The sequence below is a fragment of the Bubalus bubalis genome, chromosome 24, assembly GCF_019923935.1.
Source record: "Bubalus bubalis isolate 160015118507 breed Murrah chromosome 24, NDDB_SH_1, whole genome shotgun sequence".
Taxonomy (NCBI): domain Eukaryota; kingdom Metazoa; phylum Chordata; class Mammalia; order Artiodactyla; family Bovidae; genus Bubalus; species Bubalus bubalis.
The window spans coordinates 22,742,707-22,761,926 of NC_059180.1; the positions used below are offsets into that span (position 1 = coordinate 22,742,707).

General features: G+C 39.7%; 1 protein-coding gene across 1 annotated transcript in view; it reads right to left on the minus strand.

Moving 5' to 3' along the window:
• LOC102404003 (phospholipid-transporting ATPase ABCA3) overlaps nt 1-19,220 on the minus strand; it is a 219,365-nt gene that overhangs the window by 90,332 nt on the left and 109,813 nt on the right. Inside the window, exons 13-16 of the mRNA XM_044935836.2 lie at nt 9,393-9,548; nt 8,878-9,088; nt 5,336-5,486; nt 2,297-2,395 (exon numbers count right to left, since the gene is read on the minus strand). Coding sequence (XP_044791771.2) covers nt 2,297-2,395; nt 5,336-5,486; nt 8,878-9,088; nt 9,393-9,548 — 617 coding nt within the window. The remainder of the gene's footprint in view (nt 1-2,296; nt 2,396-5,335; nt 5,487-8,877; nt 9,089-9,392; nt 9,549-19,220) is intronic.

The following is a 19,220-nucleotide window of genomic DNA, read 5'->3' on the forward strand; positions in this document are numbered from 1 at the left end:
CAGCATTTATTCATAATACCTCAAATTTGGAAGCAACATAAGCATCCACTGACCAATGAATGGATGAGCAAAGTGTGGTATATAATACAATGGGATTCTATTCAATTTCCAAAAGGAAGGACATTCTTCAATATGCTACATCATGTATAAACCTTGAGGACATTAAGCCAAGTGAAATAAACCAGTGAGAAAATAAAAAATACTGCATGGTTCCACTTAGAGTAGTAAAAATCATGAAGGCAGACAGTATAATGGTTGTTTCCAGGGTAGGGGTAGGAAAGAATGGAGAGTTATTGTTTCATAGGTACAGATATTCAGTTTTATAAGATGAAAAGGGTTATGGTGATGAATACTGGTGATGGTTGCCCAATAATGTGAAATACCACTGAACTGTATATGTAAAAGTATTCAAAATGTGAAATGCATGTATATTTTAGTACAATAAAAAAATGAAAATAAAAAGGTTGGAAAGGAGACTCTGTAACAGACTATGATGTTAACCCATAGAAGAGACAACCTAGGTGTCATGGTCCAAGGTTTTAATTTGGAATTCTCAGAAGGTAGTAGAGCATGTATTGTGGAGATAATGGTTTTAAATGACATTAATTAATTCATTTATTCATTCAAGAGCAGTATCAAATTCTGTGGCAGGTATTGTTTGGGGCCCCAGGAATAGTTAGTGAACAAAACATACATGGTCTTTGCCCTTATGATGCTTGATCTAATTGGGCTTACAAAATAACTTTCTTATTATCATTTTGCTCCCTATGCAGCTTGCCTAGAGACACACAAGACGACATTAAAAGGCAAAGAGGCCATAATCATTATAAATCAGTCTTATTATGGTTCATTATAAATTAATGAAACAGCCTTTAATTTATATATATTAGTCTTCTGTGAACTTATTTACCTTAAGTCAGCTCTGAGACACTGACAATTTTAAATCCCTGAGTCTGAGAGAATGAAACGTAGATGTAATTATGTCATTACCCTATCAAAAAAAGGGTGTTTTGTAAAACCTTTGATTGGCAACCACTGACTTTGCTGGGTAACAGCCTGAATTCTCTGAGCATTTTTATTTTGCACTTCTGCACCGTGCAAGAAACAAACTGCGTACAGATTAAATAAATTATAGAAACGTAGGGGAGGAAATTTTGCCACCCCAAAATGTCTCTTTCCATGTGGGCAAGCTGAAAACAATCGAGCCTAAAAAACTCAGGAAGTCTTTCTTTTTACTTCCATCTAAGCTACCTGAAATATTTTGAAAAAGGGCCTTTTTTAGGAATAGAGCTATTATGAGAGGTACCTGCAAAGAATATAGGTTAGCTGTGTGGAGGAAACTCAGGCAGAGACTATAGAGTAGAGTCTGTTCTGTGTCCCATAGTTTCTGCCTGGTCCAGCAAATGTATTTTTACCAAACATTGGCTTTTTTCAGCTCCATTTGAATTGTCCTCGTTCCTTTTGAATTCCAAAACCTCTACTTCCAACATCTTTTGTCTTGAGCTGAAGATGGTATTTAAGGTGAGGGTTTCAGCCATTTTAGTTAGTTACTTAGTGCTCTTGGGTCTCTTCCATGTATATATATTATTAAACTTTTTTTTGATTTTCTCCTGCTCTATCGCATATCAAGTTAATTCTTAGACCAGTCAGAAGCACTTAGAAAGGTAGAGGAAAATTTCTTCCCCTCCCCAACAGAAACATGCTTAGGTCAAAATTTTAAAGTCATTTCTAGTTAATTTTAAAGTAATTTAAAGTTAAAACTAGAACTTTTCCTATGATGACATAGTCATATTAATCCTTTATTTTTCTTGGTGGGGGTGGTTTATTTGTGATGTTGTGTCTGACTATTGTGACCCCATGGACTGTAGCCCACCAGGTTCCTCTGTCCATGGTATTTCCGAGGCAAGAATGCTGGAGTGGATTGCCATTTCCTTCTCCAGGGGATCATCCCTGCTCAGAATCAACCCAGGTCTCCTGCATTATGGGTGGACTTCTGCATTACCAGCAGACCACTGTATTGTGTGCCAGATGCTTTACTGACTGAGCTGTAGTGGAAGACTCTTTTTTTCTTGACTAACTCCTAAATCTTTTACCACAAACAGCAGGGCCCAAGCTCAACATCTTCATATAGGCTCACCTGAAAATACAGAAATGCAATAGCATTATATATATATATATAAAGCCATAACTGCAATGACTTTATTCCAGTGCCAGCTGGGTGGGGTTTGCTGTCAAACTGATGCAAGATTTTAGAGGTGGAAGTTTGTTAAGTTTTTTTAAGGTCATTGTCACTCACTTAAGGAAGACTTCTTCCATGGTAGTGATTGAAGCACCGAAGTTGGCAATGCCCAGCTCTCCTTTTTTCATTTCCAGATCATTAAACAGAGCTTCGAACCTGGAAAGAGAGAAGGAAGAGGAAAGGAAAATACTAGTGCAAGTCTAGAAAATACTAGCACAGTTCCTATTAAATGGAATCAGGAAAAAAAAAATGAGCACTTACTTTTTTCCCAATTAATATATAACTTTATGTCCAATTATATTTTTCCCTGTTTTTTTTTTAATTTTTTAATGTGGTAAAATGTATAAAACATTAAATTTACCATTTCACCATTTTGTGTTAAATTCATTTAAGTTTAAATCCAAGCAGCATTAAATACACTCACAGTGTTGCACAATCAGCACCACCATGCATTTCCAGAACTATGTTATAATCCTAAAATACACCCCTTCCTCCATTTTCTCAACTTCACTTTATTTTCTGTCTCTATTAATTTGCCTATTTTATGTGCCTCACATAAGTTAGAATCATACACTATTTGTCTTTCTGTGTCTGGCTTATTTCACTTAGCATAATTTTTTTCTAGGTTCATCCATGTGTAGCATGTATCAGAATTTAATTTCTTTTTAAGGCTGAATACTTGTTGTATGAAGATATAACATGCTGCTTATCCATTCATTCATAAGTGGGCATGTGGGTTATTTCTACTTTTTGGATTTTGTGAATAATGCTGTGAACATTGGTGTACAAATGTCTGCTTGAGTTCCTGCTTTCAAATATTGTGGGTACATGCTAGAAATGGAATTGCTGTGATCACATGGTAAGTCTATGTTTAACTTTTTGAGGAACTGGTATACTGTTTTCCATAGCAGACATACCATTTTATATACCTAATAGCAACACACGAGTTTCCAATTTTCCACATCACTACCAATATTTGTAAGTCTATGTTTAACTTTTTGAGGAACTGGTATACTGTTTTCCATAGCAGACATACCATTTTATATACCTAATAGCAACACACGAGTTTCCAATTTTCCACATCACTACCAATATTTGTGTTTTTTTGTTTTGTTTTGTTTTTTATTTGCCTTTCCCTAATGGGTAGTTATGTCAAGCATCTTTTCATGTGCTTATTGGCAGATTGTACATTTCCCTTGGATAAATGTTTATTCAAATCCTTTGCCCATTTTAAAATTAAGATATTAGAGCTTTTTGTTTTTAGATGTGTTTTCAATATTGTTTTGTTCCGTAATAATTTTTGGTTGGCCATGGGAAAGATATTTAGTAGCTCTTTATTCTGTAATGCTTATTATGAAACAAATGGAAATAACAAAGAGATATTTACTTTACCAAATTTCTCCCCACTAAAACTTGATCTTTGACATAAATTCTTTTGTCCTTTTAAAAATATTATCAACTTATTTTCTATAATTATTAAGGACTATAGCTAGTTGATAAAAGTTAATTTATTCACATGTGGTTCCTGCATCAAATGGGAAAAGAGTTCAAATTACAGGTGGTGTAGGTCACTAAATGACAAAAAATGTAGTTACTGAAGTACTAACTGGGTATCAAGAAAGAAAGATTTAATCAAACAGGTAGGTGAATTGTATGGAAGCTTTGCAACTTGTGGAGTAGTTATATCAAGGATCCTAAAGAACAATATTACCAAGGAAGAATGAACACTGTTTTAGGTTCAAAGACTTCTCTGGTGGCTCAGATGGTAAAGCGTCTGCCTACAATGTGGGAGACCTGGGTTCAATCCCTAGGTTGGGAAGATCTCCTGGAGAAGGAAATGGCAACCCACTCCAGTATTCTTGCCTGAAAAATCCTATGGATGGAGGAATCTCGTAGGCTACAATCCATGGGGTTGCAAAGAGTCAGACATGACTTCACTTTCATTTTCTTTAGGTTCAAAAGATCTCCAGAAACCCATCCACTTCTTAAACACTCTCATTCCCAGTGAAGGACTATGAAGAATATAAAGGATCAGCCTCGGAGGTGGTGGACTAAACACTCTCCATCTGCTAAATTTCCTCAGTATTTTAGTTAAATTCTATTTCCATCTAACTTTATCCAGCTTCCAAGCTGGATAATATCAGTTCTATTCTTGCCTCTCAGTTCAGTCTGACCCTGCTTCCTATGATGATTTGTCATGTGACTCCTTGTCATTTTTATTCATTTCCTACTATAGTGACCTATTCTGTCAATTACACAGGTTATTGAGATCTAATTCTGGTAGTTTTTTCTCTTTCAATGGTTGGTCTACAATTATCTTGTTAAAAAAAAACTTTATTGTGAACAAACATAGTCTTTCCTAACTTCATGATACATATTTTATGCTACGTTAGATAAACTCACTGTCCATGGCCCAGAAACCCACATCATATATGTTGATATTAATCTGTGTGACTAGTTGTTCATTTCTCAGTAGTTAGCCAAATTAATTATAGAGGAGAGACACACAGATGGGAATCCCAAGTAGAATTAGCATCAGTGTGTCTCTATAATTAATTTGGCTAACTACTGAGATCAAATTCCTAGTTTTTTCTGTGTTATTGTCACCATTGCTCCAAGAGTTGCTGTTTAAGCAGCTTTTTTTCATCACCTTAATATTTCCCTAGACTTTATTCACCACACATAAAATTTATATAGCATAAGGACCATACCATTAGTTATCACTTATTAACCAGGAAGTTATAAATACTAGGTTGTAAATCTTCTTTCCACTCTGCCCCCCACAAAAGAAAAATGGAAAGAAAAATATTAATGTCTTGAATGAACCTGAACTTACAAGGCAATCTTTGGTACAGTGAGAGAAATCTTCAGCTGTGAACTCAACTGTAGTTGGCAAGTGACAGCTATAAACTGGATACTTGGTTTGTTAGTAAAATACTACTGAGGAAGCTTTTGTTGTTGTGTAGACACTAAGTCATGTTGGACTCTTTGCAACTCCATGAACTCTAGCCTGATTCACTAAACTTACTTAACCCTAAAAATTAAAATGATTTCTGATCACCCAAACCATTCATCTAGGACTCTCTGAAACTATACCTGTGTGCATGTTCTTTGGGTAGGATAAATGATAATTCAGCTGCAAGATAGCTCTCCAAAATGGCATCTGGAATATGAGACTCAATAATTGCACAGATCTTTCCAAGATCACAATGTGGTTCCCTCTCCATGACTATGTGATATCCAGCACCTGAGAGAAACCATTTAGAAGACCAAATGAAGTAGTTTTATACTTTTCATCTCCTTTAAAGAGCAAATTTTGCTCTCCATGATTCAGTTACCTAGGTCCACAAGGAAGAAGACATGGTATGTCACAGATATTCTGTTAGGACTCTGAGGAGCCTCACACCTAAAACTTCTAAATGTTATTCTAAGAACTAAGACACTGAATAAACAGCAACTTCCTCTATAATTTCAATCACTTTCTCAGTGAATAATAATAATCTAGTGTATACAACCAGATATAGTAGATATATGAAGAAAGGCCCCTGTTATGTGGCTACTTAGTTTTAAAACTGTTATCTTGATAAATATTCTTTTATTATCACTGACTGTCCATCATGTATTAAGCACTAATCTTGAACCTGGGGATAGAGCAGTGAACAAAACAGGTAAAAATTCCTGCCTTCCTAAGAGCTACTTTCTAGTCAAAGGAGACATAATAATTAAGAGGGCTAAGTTGAAATATATATGGTATTATAAAAAATAAAGCAGAGAGGAAGATATGAGACATTGAAGGAATGTTGTTAAATTGTAGACAGAGATCCATGGAAAGCCTGAGAAGACCTTAAAAAATCAGAGAACTATTATTCTTAATTAGTGCTTTGCCTTTATAGAGAAACTATTTTTTGGAATTTGAGGAAAATACCATCACTTTTGTATGTGTGCATTTCATGATACAAATGAACTTACTTACAAAACAGAGACACACAGACTTAGAGAATGAACCTATGATTGTTAAGGGGAAGGGACAGTTAGGGAGTTTGGGATGGACATGTACACACTGCTATATTTAAAATGGATAACCAACAAGGACCTACTGTTTAACACATGCAACTCTGTTCAATGGGAAAGGAGTCTGGGGAGAATGGATACATGTATGGCTGAGTCCCTTCTCTGTTCACCTGAAACCATCACAACATTGTTAATCAAGTATACCCCAATACAAAATAAAAAGTTAAAAAAATAAAACAGATGAAAGGTTGCATTTAGAATAAAAAAATAAATATATGCATTTCAAATGGTCATTGTATTTGCATTTATATTTCTTATTAAGATTTTAAAAAAGTAACACTTTTCAGCATAGATCTCTTAGATGAAATCTGACTTATTTATCTAGCTTATAGTAGGAAAGACACTATTTATGATTTCATTGTACAAATGAGGCAACCTCAGAGAATGAAGGGACTTATCCATTATTTACTAGCTTTAGAAGCCAAAACTATTACAAAAATAATATGTAAATAATATTATTTTTCACTTCTCAGGAATCATGACACAGCAAATTTCTCAATTGTCTTGTCCTCTTAGGACCTGAATCAACAGAAAATGTCTTCTTTTGAAGAGATGTAAGGTAATTAGTGAGAGCTGAACGCTGATTTTTGATGGAATTTCCTATTCTATCAAAGACTGAACACAAATTTTAGGCTTTTGAGTTAAATGTAGGTTCAGTTTAAGTTTATTTAAGGCTTAGCAACTATAAGAAGGGGCTTCCCTGGTAGCTCAGTTGGTAAAGAATCCACCTGCAATGCAGGATTCCCTGGTTCATTTCCTGGGTCAGGAAGATCTGCTGGAGAAGGGATTGGCTACCCACGCCAGTATTCTCGGGCTTCCCTTGTGACTCAGCTGGTAAAGAATCCACCTACAATGCGAGAGACCTGCGGGAGACCTGGGTTTGATCCCTGGATTGGGAAGATCTTCTGGAGAAGGGAAAGGTTACCCATTCCAGTATTCTAGCTTGGAGAATTCCATGGACAGTATAGTGCACGGGGTCACAAAGAGTTGGACATGACTGAATGACTTTCACTTCATTTCACTTCACTAACTATAAGAAGGGACCTGAATGTCTCAAAGTACTATATCTTTAAAATATCTAGTTACATACTATGTATTATTTTACAATAACTAGGACAATTAGTGGGAGAAGGCAATGGCACCCCACTCCAGTACTCTTGCCTGGAAAATCCTATGGACGGAGGAGCCTGGTAGGCTGCAGTCCATGGGGGCGCTAAGAGTTGGACATGACTGAGCGACTTCACTTTCACTTTTCACTTTCATGCATTGGAGAAGGAAATGGCAGCCCACTCCAGTGTTCTTGCCTGGAGAATCCCAGGGACGGGGAGCCTGGTGGGCTGCCGTCTATGGGGTTGCGCAGAGTCGGACACGACTGAAGCGACTTAGCAGCAGCAGTAGCGGGACAATTAGTGAATGCTATTAGAAAGCATTATAAATTATCAAAAGCATACTGTTTAAATCATGTGGATCTTAACTCAGGCATCCCCAATTCAAATGGCATAAATCTAGTATTAGGTATCTTCGCTTCCCCAACTTGTGATAAAGGTCCCTAGTGTTATTTGCTCAGTTGTGTCTGTTTCTTTGTGACCCCATTAACTGTATCCTGCCAGGCTCCTCTATCCATGGAATTCTCCAGGCAAGAATACTGGAGTGGATTGCTGTTTCCTTCTCCAGGGATCTTCCCGACCCAGGGACTGAACCTGGGTCTCCTGAATTGGCAGGTAGATTCTTTACCATCTGAGCCACCAGGGAAGCCCCTAGATATAGAAATCCTTATTGAACTCAAACCTATAAGGTGATCATAAACTTTGAACTAAATGGATATATAACTATGACTATCTATAAAATGAAGTTGTTGTTTTGAGTATTAAATATGCTGCATAAAGTGGATACCATAGTAACCAGTGTAGAGGAAATAGTTAAGGTTAGTTAAATGAATTAAAATAGTGAATAAATGAAGAAGGAATTCATCCTTAATTTTTTTCATTTACATTTATACCCTACAATTATACCCTACACCCTAGGACTGTAATTTTAGCCTTCATTATCAATTTTACCTCCTAAAAAAGTTTTATCAAAGTCAAGGACTGTATTATTACACTGACTTGATTCTTTCACTCTACACTACATCCAGAGTTATCTTGTCACACTGGGGATTTGATATCAGTTTGGCAAATGAGAAATGAGGCTCATAAAGAATTGATTGCTCTAATTTCTCTCCTCAACCAATCACTCAATAAAATAAATACATCTGAGCACACAGTTGCATTTCAAAGACAAAGAAAACTGTTAGAAAATGCAAAATGGGAGAAATAAGCATGGCCTTTATAGGTTGATAAAAGCATTTCCTGAGTCTAAAGCTATGTATTTGAGGGAAAAGTAAGAATGTATAAGGAATATGTATATTGTAAATGGCCGGAAAAACTAATTAGAATAGTTGCCACCTAATTAATAAGACAGAAGAAGTCATTGAAGTTTTTGGTGTTTAGACAAAATATCATTAAAATCTCAATAGAGGAATATTTTTAAGGAATCAGTATCCTAAGAATAATCAAAGGGACAGAAACCATATGTTTTTTTCAGGAAGCTTGAAGAGCCACAGCACTGCAGGGTCCCCTTGACCATGATGGCAATTCGGTCACCCAGGATGTCAGCTTCATCCATGTAGTGAGTGGTCAGTAAGATTGTACGATCATGTTTAAATTGCTGAAGGATGTCCCAGGTGGCTCTCCTTGAGACTGGGTCCATTCCAGATGATGGTTCATCAAGTATCACTACCTAAAAGCCAGAAGAACAATTTCATAACCATTGAAAATTGATGCCATAGTACACATGGGATAATTTACTATTTAAAGGGAACACTTTTAAGTGAAGATAAAGTCTGGACTAAATATAGTAGTAAAAGCAACCCCAAACTAAACAATTGAGCCAATACTGCCGATTTCCTCTGATCAGTATTGCCAATGTTCCTTTAAGATTCATATCAACTCTCAGGTTTTTGTCAGCTTTCCAGACCGGTTGTCAGAAATCCATTTTTAGTGTCCCTTCTCCCTGCCCTCCCCCATTCTTTCTTCCTTAATACCTTGGAGCCCCCTAAAAGTGCTATAATGATGGAGAGTTTGCGCTTCGTTCCTCCACTCAGTGACTTTGAAAATGTATCACGTTTTTCTAGCAGGTCAAAAGTAGACAGTATACGGTTAATTTCATTAGGAGACATCTTTTGATGTATATTTTTTACCTAGAAAGAGGAGCCAGAATTTACACTATGCATTTAGCCTTATCCTTAGAAATTTCTTAGATCTTAAGTTTTCTTATATATCTATACAGATAAATAAAGTTTCTTGTAACTGTATCCATAAAACATTTTATACTAGTTCTGTTCTGACATTAGCTATATAGTGTTTTCTTCCCATTGCCTCCCTTTATGTCTAAAGTAGAGTTCCTAAATTAAAAAATTTTTTTTCATAATTAATAGACACATCTGAAGCTCATGAACAGAGGGAAAAAAGAAACACACCTCTAGCTTCCAGATATGATGAAAGAAGCACACACACCCCTTATCTCCTACTGAACTCAATTATTAAACCTGTAAAACTACTAAAAGGTAAACAGCAGCAGTTGGAACAGGAAGAACACCATAATTTAAAGTGCCACAGAACTTTAAATGGTTGAGTTTACCATTTTCACTTATGTATCCCATGCTGCTGCTGCTGCTGCTAAGTCGCTTCAGTTGTGTCCGACTCTGTGCGACCCCATAGACAGCAGCCCACCAGGCTCCTCTGTCCCTGGGATTCTCCAGGCAAGAACACTGGAGTGGGCTGCCATTTCCTTCTCCAATGCATGAAAGTGAAAAGTGAAAGTGAAGTCGCTCCGTCATGTCTGACTCTTCGTGACCCCATGGACTGCAGCCTACGAGGCACCTCTGTCCATGGGATTTTCCAGACAAGAGTACTGGAGTGGGGTGCCATTGCCTTCTCCTATGTATCCCATGCTGCTGCTGCTGCTAAGTCACTTCAGTTGTGTCGGACTCTGTGCGACCCCATAGACAGCAGCCCACCAGGCTCTGCCGTCCCTGGGATTCTCCAGGCAAGAACACTGGAGTGGGTTGCCATTTCCTTCTCCAATGTATCCCATAGTCTGAACTGAAAAGCAATCCAAAGCATTCAACTGAGCACTGCAGAGCAGACAGAATAAGATTAAGGAAAAACTTCCTAGTTTTGGCTTGAAGAGTGGAAAAGGGAAAATCCCTAAAGCTCTGAGAAACTGTAGAAGGGGCAATCCCAGTTTTTCCTCTGAGGAGGGGAAACGTCTCAATTCAATGGATTTATGCTTTTAAAAAGACATAACCAAACTCAATTGCTTTTTACCACTCTGTATTCCTGCCACTTGGTTGTGGCTCAGTCATGAATGTGGGTGATTTCTGGAAGGAGGACTAAAAATTGGAATCATAGGGAACCAGAATGCTTGGGAGATAATAACAGAGAGGAACAAGAAAGTGATACCATAAAGTTGTTTATGAACTCTTGTGTTTATCTCATTGTTTGCACATATGGATCTCATTAGTATGTGCATAGGTGAGGGCTAAGTCGCTTCAGTCGTGTTTGACTCTGTGACACTATGGATTGTAGCCTGCCATGTTCCTCTGCCCAAGGGATTTTCCAGGCAAGAATTCTGGTTGCCATGCCCTCCTCCAGAGAATCTTCCTGACCTAGGGATTCAATCTGCATCTCTTTATGTCTCCCGCGTTGGCATGCAGGTTCTTTACCATATGATAACATATACACAGAGAGACTGGACTAGTACTGCAAAGACTTTACACCTGACACTGGACCCACAACCCACAGAGAACATATAAATAAGATGGAGAGTCTCATGAAGCATTGTTTAAATATCAAGGATAAAAATAAAAATTAACTGGCACACAAAGAATCACAAAAGTCTCAACTCATATAGGAAAATATAGTCAACAGACACTAGTGATTAGGTGGCACAGATGTTGGGATTAACATAGAAAGTATCATCAGAGAGAGCAGCTGGGAGCCGACCTTCCTGCCAGTCATGCTGTGATGGCTTCCTGGCTTTGCCGTCCTTGCTGAAGTCCCTGCTGCTGGACTCTGGCTCCAGATTTAACCTAAAGTAGGTTAAGATGGTGAAATAGAAGGATCCTAAGCTCACCTCCTCTCATGAGCACACCAAAATCACAACAATGTGCAGAACAATCATTGCTGAAAACTGCCTTATGACCCAGCAACCCCAATGTTGGGCATACACACCGAGGAAACCAGAATTGAAAGAGACACGTGTACCCCAGTGTTCATCTCAGCACTGTTCATAATAGCCAGGACATGGAAGCAACCTAGATGTACAACAGCAGATGAATGGATAAGAAAGCTGTGGTACATATACACAATGGAGTATTACTCAGCCATTTAAAAGAATATATTTGAATCAGTTCTAATGAGGTGGATGAAACTGGAGCCTATTATACAGAGTGAAGTAAGCCAGAAAGAAAAACACCAATACAGTATACTAACACATATATATGGAATTTAGAATGATGGTAATGATAACCCTGTATGTGAGACAGCAAAAGAGACACAGATGTATAGAACAGTCTTTTGGACTCTGTGGGGGGGGGGGGGATGATTTGGGAGAATGGCATTGAAACATGTATAATATCATATATGAAACGAATCGCCAGTCCAGGTTCGATGCATGATACAGGATGCTTGGGGCTGGTGCACTGGGATGACCCAGAGGGAGGGTATGGGGAGGGAGGTGGGAGGGGAGTTCAGGATGGGGAACATGTGTACACCCGTGGTGGATTAATGTTGATGCATGGCAAAACCAATACAATATTGTAAAGTAATTAGCCTCCAATTAAAATAAATAAATTTATATTAAAAAAAAGAAAAAGTTTGAAACCTACCAGAAAAGATCTTTTACAACTAAAGACATAAAGAAAGAAACACAGTGAAACAGGTATGAGGGGTGGTCTTGCAATATAATCAAACCCCGTATCCCTCAGTGAGCAACCCAAAGACTGGAGAAAATTGTATTACAGAGGTTCTTCCACAGAACTGAGAGTTCAGAACCCCATGTCAAGCCCCCCAGCCAGGGGATCTGGCATAGGGAAGAGGAGCCCGCAGAGCAGTTGACTTTGAAGGCTGGCAGGCTTTGACTGCAAGAGCTCCACAGGATAGGGGGAAAGAGACTTTACTCTTAAAGGGCATACAAAAAAACTCACATGCACCAGGAACAAGGACAAAAGCAGTAATTTCATAAGAGCTTGGGCCACACCTACCTTCTAGTCTTTGCAAGGTCTCCTGGGGAAGCAGGGGTTGGACATGGCTCACTCTGGGGACATAGACACTGGTTATGGACATATGCTGCTGCTAAGTCGCTTCAGTTGTGTCCGACTCTGTGCAACCCCATAGACGGAAGCCCACCAGGCTCCCCCATCCCTGGGATTCTCCAGGCAAGAGTACTGGAGTGGGTTGCAATTTCCTTCTCTAATGCATGAAAATGAAAAATGAAAGTGAATTCGCTCAGTTGTGTCCGACTCTTAGCGACCCCATGGACTGCAGCCTACCAGGCTCCTCCATCCATGGGATTTTCCAGGCAAGAGTACATATAGGGGAGAGTATTCTTCTGCATGAATTCTCTTGGAGGCTGACATCTTGCTTGGGTCATTAGTACCAAGACCTGGCCTCACCCAACAGTCAAGGCTCCAGTGCTAAAATGCCTCAGTCTCAACAACTAAGCCATTGGGGCTATATTCCCATTCATCAGCAGACAGGCTGCCTAAAGACTCTCTGAGCATACAGACAAATATAAACAAGCACTTGGACAGTTCTGCCCAGCAGAGGGCCAAGACTCAGCTCCACCCATCAGTGGGCAGGCAAGAGCCCCTCCCACCAGGTAGTCTGCACAAGCCTCTGGACCAGTCTCACCTACCAGGAGGCAGACACCAGAAGCAAGAAAATTATGGTCTTGAAGTCTACAAAATTAATCTGTGAATGCAGGCCAGGCACTACCCTTGGGACAGCTGGCCCCTGGCCCTTGAAAAGTGCAGTGCTGGGACAGAAGGCCAGCAAGGTTGAGAAACATAACTAATCTTCCACATACATAAACTACAAATAGCAATTTTGACAAAATTAGGTGAAAGAGAAATATGTTTCAGATTAGGAACAATACAAAAACTCAGAAGAAAAACTAAGTGACAGGGATATAGGCAATCTACTTGGGAAAGAGTTCAGAGTATTGATTGTAAAGATGATCCAAGAACTCAGGTGGAGAATGCATGCACAGAGTGAGAAATTAGTTTTTTTAAACAAAGAATTAGAAAATATAAAGAACAATGAAATAGAATTGAAGAATACAATAACTGAAATGAAAAGTACACTAGAAGGATCAATAGTAGACTGAGGAAGAATGGATAACTGAGCTGGAAGACAGAGTAGTGGAAATCACTATGGCTGAACAGAAAAAGAAAAAAAAGTGAAAAGAAATGAAGACAGCTTAAGAGATCTCTGGGACAACACCAAGAGTGATAATATTCATATTATAGGGGTCTCAGAAGGAGAAGAGAGAGAGAAAGGACCTGAGAAAATATCTGAAGAAGTAATAGCTGAAAAGTTGCCCAACTGGGCAAGAAAACAGTTACCCAACTTCAAAAAGACCAGAGAGTCCCATACAGGTTTAACCTGCAGAGGAACACACCAAGACACATAGTAAGCAAACTGCCAAGAGTGGAAAATAAAGAGAGAATATTAAAAGCAACAAGAGAAAAGAAATAAATAACATACAAGGGAACTCCCATAAGGCTATCAACTGATTTTTTAGCATAAACTTTGCAGGCTAGAAGGGAATGGCATGACATACTCAAAGTGAAAAACCTACAATCCAGAATATTCTACTCAGGAAGACTCTCATTCAGATTTGATGGTGAAATCAAATGCTTTACAGACAAGGAAAAGCTAAAACAATTCAGCATCACTAAATCAGCTTTACAAGAAACATTAAAGGTTATTCTCTAGGCAGAAAAGAAGAGACCACAACTAGAAACAAGAAAATTATGAATGGAAAAGCTCACTGGTAAAGGCAAACATACACTAAAAGTAGGAAATCATCCATACACAAAGCTAACAGGGAGGCTAAAAGGCAAAAGTAGTAAAATCATTTATATTCACAATAAGCAGTTAAGGGATACATGAAACAGATGCAAAATATAATATCAAAAACAGTAATCATGAGGTGACAAGAGTACAAATGCAGGGTATCTAAAATGCATTTGAAATGAAGAGAGCAGACACCTACAACAAGTGTGTGTGTATGTATATATATACATATATATATATATATATATATATATATATATATTCTGTGGGCCTCTTCCACCTACTTCTCACCCCTTTCTTGCTCACTCACTACCCCATATCACCCAGGCCTTCTTTTGACTCTGAATGCTCCTTGTGCATTCCCTCTCTAGCCCCAGGGCCCGTGCAGCCCTCGTCCAGCTGCTTCAGGTCTCATATTAAATGTCATCTTCTCAGAGAAACCTCTTCTAGCCATCCAAAGTTGGTACCTCTCTCTCACAGGCACACACAGACACACGCACATGCTGGCACTGTTTTCAATTAAGAATCTTTTTTAAATGAAACTTACGACCCTTTATAATGGCCTGTGTATTTGTTTGGAGAAGGAAATGGCAACCCACTCCAGTATTCTTGCCTGGGAAATCCCATGGACAGAGGAGCCTGGTGGGATACAGTCCATGGGGTCGCAAGGGTCGGACACAACTTAGTGACTAAACGATATATATATATATATATATGTATATATATATATATACATATATATAATATATATATATTATATATACACACTAATATACACACACACACACGTATACATATATATGAAGTGAAGTGAAAGTGAAAGTGGCTCAGCCGTGTCTGACTTTTTGTGATCCCCATGGACTATACAGTCCATGGTATTCTTCAGGCCAGAATACGGGAGTAGGTAGCCTTTCCCTTCTCCAGGGGATCTTCCCAACCCAGGGATTGAACCCAGGTCTCCACACATTGCTGATGGATTCTTTACAAACTGAGCCACAAGGGAAGACGTGTGTATACATATACACGTCTATAGACACACTGCTATACAAAAATCTCATGGTAACAACAAAACAAAAATCTGTAATAGATATACACACAAAAGAGTAAAAGGAATCCAAACATACACTATAGGCAGTCATCAAATCACAAGAGAAGAGAACAAAAGAAGGGGAGAAAAGAACAAGAAAAACAAATTTGAAACAATTAACAAAATGGCAATAGGAACAGACATAGCAATAATTAGCTTAAATGTGAACAGACTAAATGCTCCAAACAAAGCACATAGGTGGCTTAACTGATACAAAACAGGACCCACATATATGCTGCATATAAGAAACTCACTTCAGATCTAGAGACACATATGGACTGAAAGTGAGGGGATGGACACATGTCAAAAATGGGATAGAGAAGGAGTGGTAGGCCTAGGCCCCTCCAGGTGTTCCTTGGGGGTCCACCTCAGTATGGTGATGGGTAGAGGGGATACTTGAGTTCTAACCTTTATAAATAGGGGAGACTGTCGGGAGCCGCGTTAGGCATTACTGACAAAATGGAGACACGGTCCCCAGCCCCCTCTCCTCATTCCGCAGGCACGGATCCTGGGATGAAAGGAGTTAGGCCTTGTAATTCTGACTTGTCTTTTCCTCTCCTTGTCTGAGTTGACTGAAAAGGAATATTAAGGTGCTTATTGTTCTTGAGAGGAGCATGAGAAGGCACAAAGCCTTCTGCAGTTGTGCTCAGAAAATAATTCATAAAGTTAATCATTGACATTTGCTCAAGGACTTTTACAAAAGAATGTTCCAGGATGAGCACATAGGCTGTAGCTTGAGGCCATGGGAGGGACTGTATCTGAAGCCTATTTGTGAGGAGAATGTTTATGGCAAAGGAGTTTACTGAATTTAGTGCTTAGAAATAATTAAAATAGTTAGAAGTTAAAGATTTAAGGAATGTTGTAAAGTTAGCATATTTTACTATAGCTTATAGAAGTTAAGAATTTTTAGAGACACTATAGCTAGAAGCCTATTTAAGAGATAGTGAGCTCAGGATGTTAGGGGCAAACAGGATTTAGGAAGATAAGTAGTAAACTGAGGAATGTAGCATGAGTTACAATGTAATCACAAGTTAACTATAGGACACATTAGAGTTCAGTTCAGTTCAGTTCAGTCGTGCAGTCGTGTCCGACTCTTAGCAGCCCCATGAAGCGCAGCACACCAGGCCTCCCTGTCCATCACCAACTCCCGGAGTTCACTCAAACTCACGTCCATCGAGTCAGTCATGCCATCCAGCCATCTCATCCTCTGTTGTCCCCTTCTCCTCCTGCCCCCAATCCCTCCCAGCATCAGAGTCTTTTCCAGTGAGTCAACTCTTCGCATGAGGTGGCCAAAGTACTGGAGTTTCAGCTTTAGCATCATTCCTTCCAAAGAAATCCCAGGGCTGATCTCCTTCAGAATGGCCTTGATTCATGGACCTGACATTCCAGGTTCCTATGAAACATTGCTCTTTACAGCACCGGACCTTGCTTCTATCACCAGTCACATCCACAGCTGGGTATTGTTTTTCCTTTGGCTCCATCCCTTCATTCTTTTTTTTTTCATCCCTTCATTCTTTCTGGAGTTATTTCTCCACTGATCTCCAGTAGCATATTGGGCACCTACTGACCTGGGGAGTTCCTCTTTCAGTATCCTATCATTTTGCCTTTTCATACTGTTCATAGGGTTCTCAAGGTAAGAATACTGAAGTGGTTTGCCATTCCCTTCTCCAGTGGACACATTAGAGGAGGTAGATAATAGATGATAAGGCTGATTCCCAGAGAATCACTGAAGCAGGAACTCTTTGAAGAGCAACAGTGGTTTATGGAGATGATAAATCTGGGAGAGGGGGAACTGAAAATGTCAAACCTCTGGCCTAATGTTTTTGTAAAAGTATAAAAGAGAATCTTAAACTTGGAATAAACAGGCAGTCCATAGAAAAATGAGAGGCTGTCTCATCGCCGACACCATTCACCTCTTCAGGTTGAATCCCTGGTTGCTGGAGTTGGACTCCGGCAAGTGGCTCCCAGAACAGGGGACACTGAAGAGTAAGTAACCTGGGAATGTAACACGGGATGGTTAGGATTGTACTTGTGGGTGGCCGGCACCCCTCTGCAGTTTAGGCAGGGTGAGGAGGGTACAGAATCAGTAAGAATATTCTCTAGAAGAATGTGTTTCTCTGCATCTAAGAATAGACAAATGTTTATTGAAATATTACTTCATATGTTAGCCCATAGATGCGTTAAAGTAAGCACAGGAAGACTGTCTAAATTTCTACGTTTGTTTTATACTTTGCATGGGCCAGAAAAGGTTCCTGTAGATGCTTTTGCTCTGTGGAATATGATTAGAAATGTCCTGGACCCTCGTCACGAGGCTGTTAGATAGCCTATGGGGGAGACCATAGCGGTGGATGGTGGTGGGTCTCCACCTTCTGTGCAGATCATGTTTTCTGCCATTGACGAAGTAAAGGAGGGAGACTGTGCTCTACCTCCCAAGGAAGGAGAGGGCTTACAGGAAGCTTCAGCCGGGTGACCTGGCGAGCCCCCTCCCCCTCTGCACAAACCTTATCCACCACTTTCTTATTTAAGGCGACCACCGCCACCTCCGCTTGTGCCTCCCAGGGCCCAGGAGTTCCCCACTTTGCCTCCAAAGCCTCCCAGAGCATTGCCTAAGGCTTAGAAAGATAAAGAGTTTTTTTTTTTTTTTTTTAAACAAAGGAGCTTTTAAAGCAGACGCATGCACAATATACTGGAGAAGGCAATGGCACCCCACTCCAGTACTCTTGCCTGGAAAATTCCATGGATGGAGGAGCCTGGTAGGCTGCAGTCCATGGGGTCGCTAAGAGTCGCACACGACTGAGCGACTTCTCTTTGACTTTTCACTTTCATGCATTGGAGGAGGAAATGGCAACCCACTCCAGTGTTCTTGCCTGGAGAATCCCATGGACAGAGGAGCCTGGCGGGCTGCCGTCTATGGGGTCGCACAGAGTCAGACACGACTAAAGCGACTTAGCTGCAGCAGCACAATATACAGAGCTGCTCCTTGGAGAAAACCCCCTCAGGGGGGCCTCACCCAGGCTAAAAAAAAAAAGAAAAAGATTAATCGTAATTGAAATGATTATACAAATAAAAAATGTTTCTCTTGTGGCCAAATTGGGCAGTTGTGCCGGCAATGTCCTGCCAAGGAGGGACAACAAGCCGTGCCAATCAACCCCAGGTAGTGCAGGACTGGACCTCAGTTCCATCACTGCAACGATATTAACCCCTGACGTGCCGGTTACTCTGATTGCAACGGGAGTGGCTGGCCCCCTACCTGAGGGGATTGTAGGACTTGTGCTGGGGCGTAGCCCGCTTTCTTTTCAAGGAATTTCGGTGGTGCCTGGTGTAGTACATTCTGATTATACTGGGGAAATTAAAGTTTTGATCTCGCTGCCTACTAAAACTGTGCGAATTAATAAAGGTCAAATAATAGCACAGCTTTTGCTTTTACCTTATTATCAGACAGGAAAAACCTTGACTTCTCAAGCTAGGGGCCCCAGAGGATTTGGATCTAGTGATCTAGCTTTTTGGGTGCAGCAGTGAGTCAGCTCTTTGCATCAGGTGGCCAAAGTATTGGAGCTTCAGCTTCAGTCCTTCCAATGAATATTCAGGATACGTTTCTTTTAGGATTGACTGGTTTGATCTCCTTGAAGTCCAAGGGACTCTCAAGAGTCTTCTCCAACACCGCTTTTTGAAAGTGATTTTGAAAGCATCAACTCTCATATTC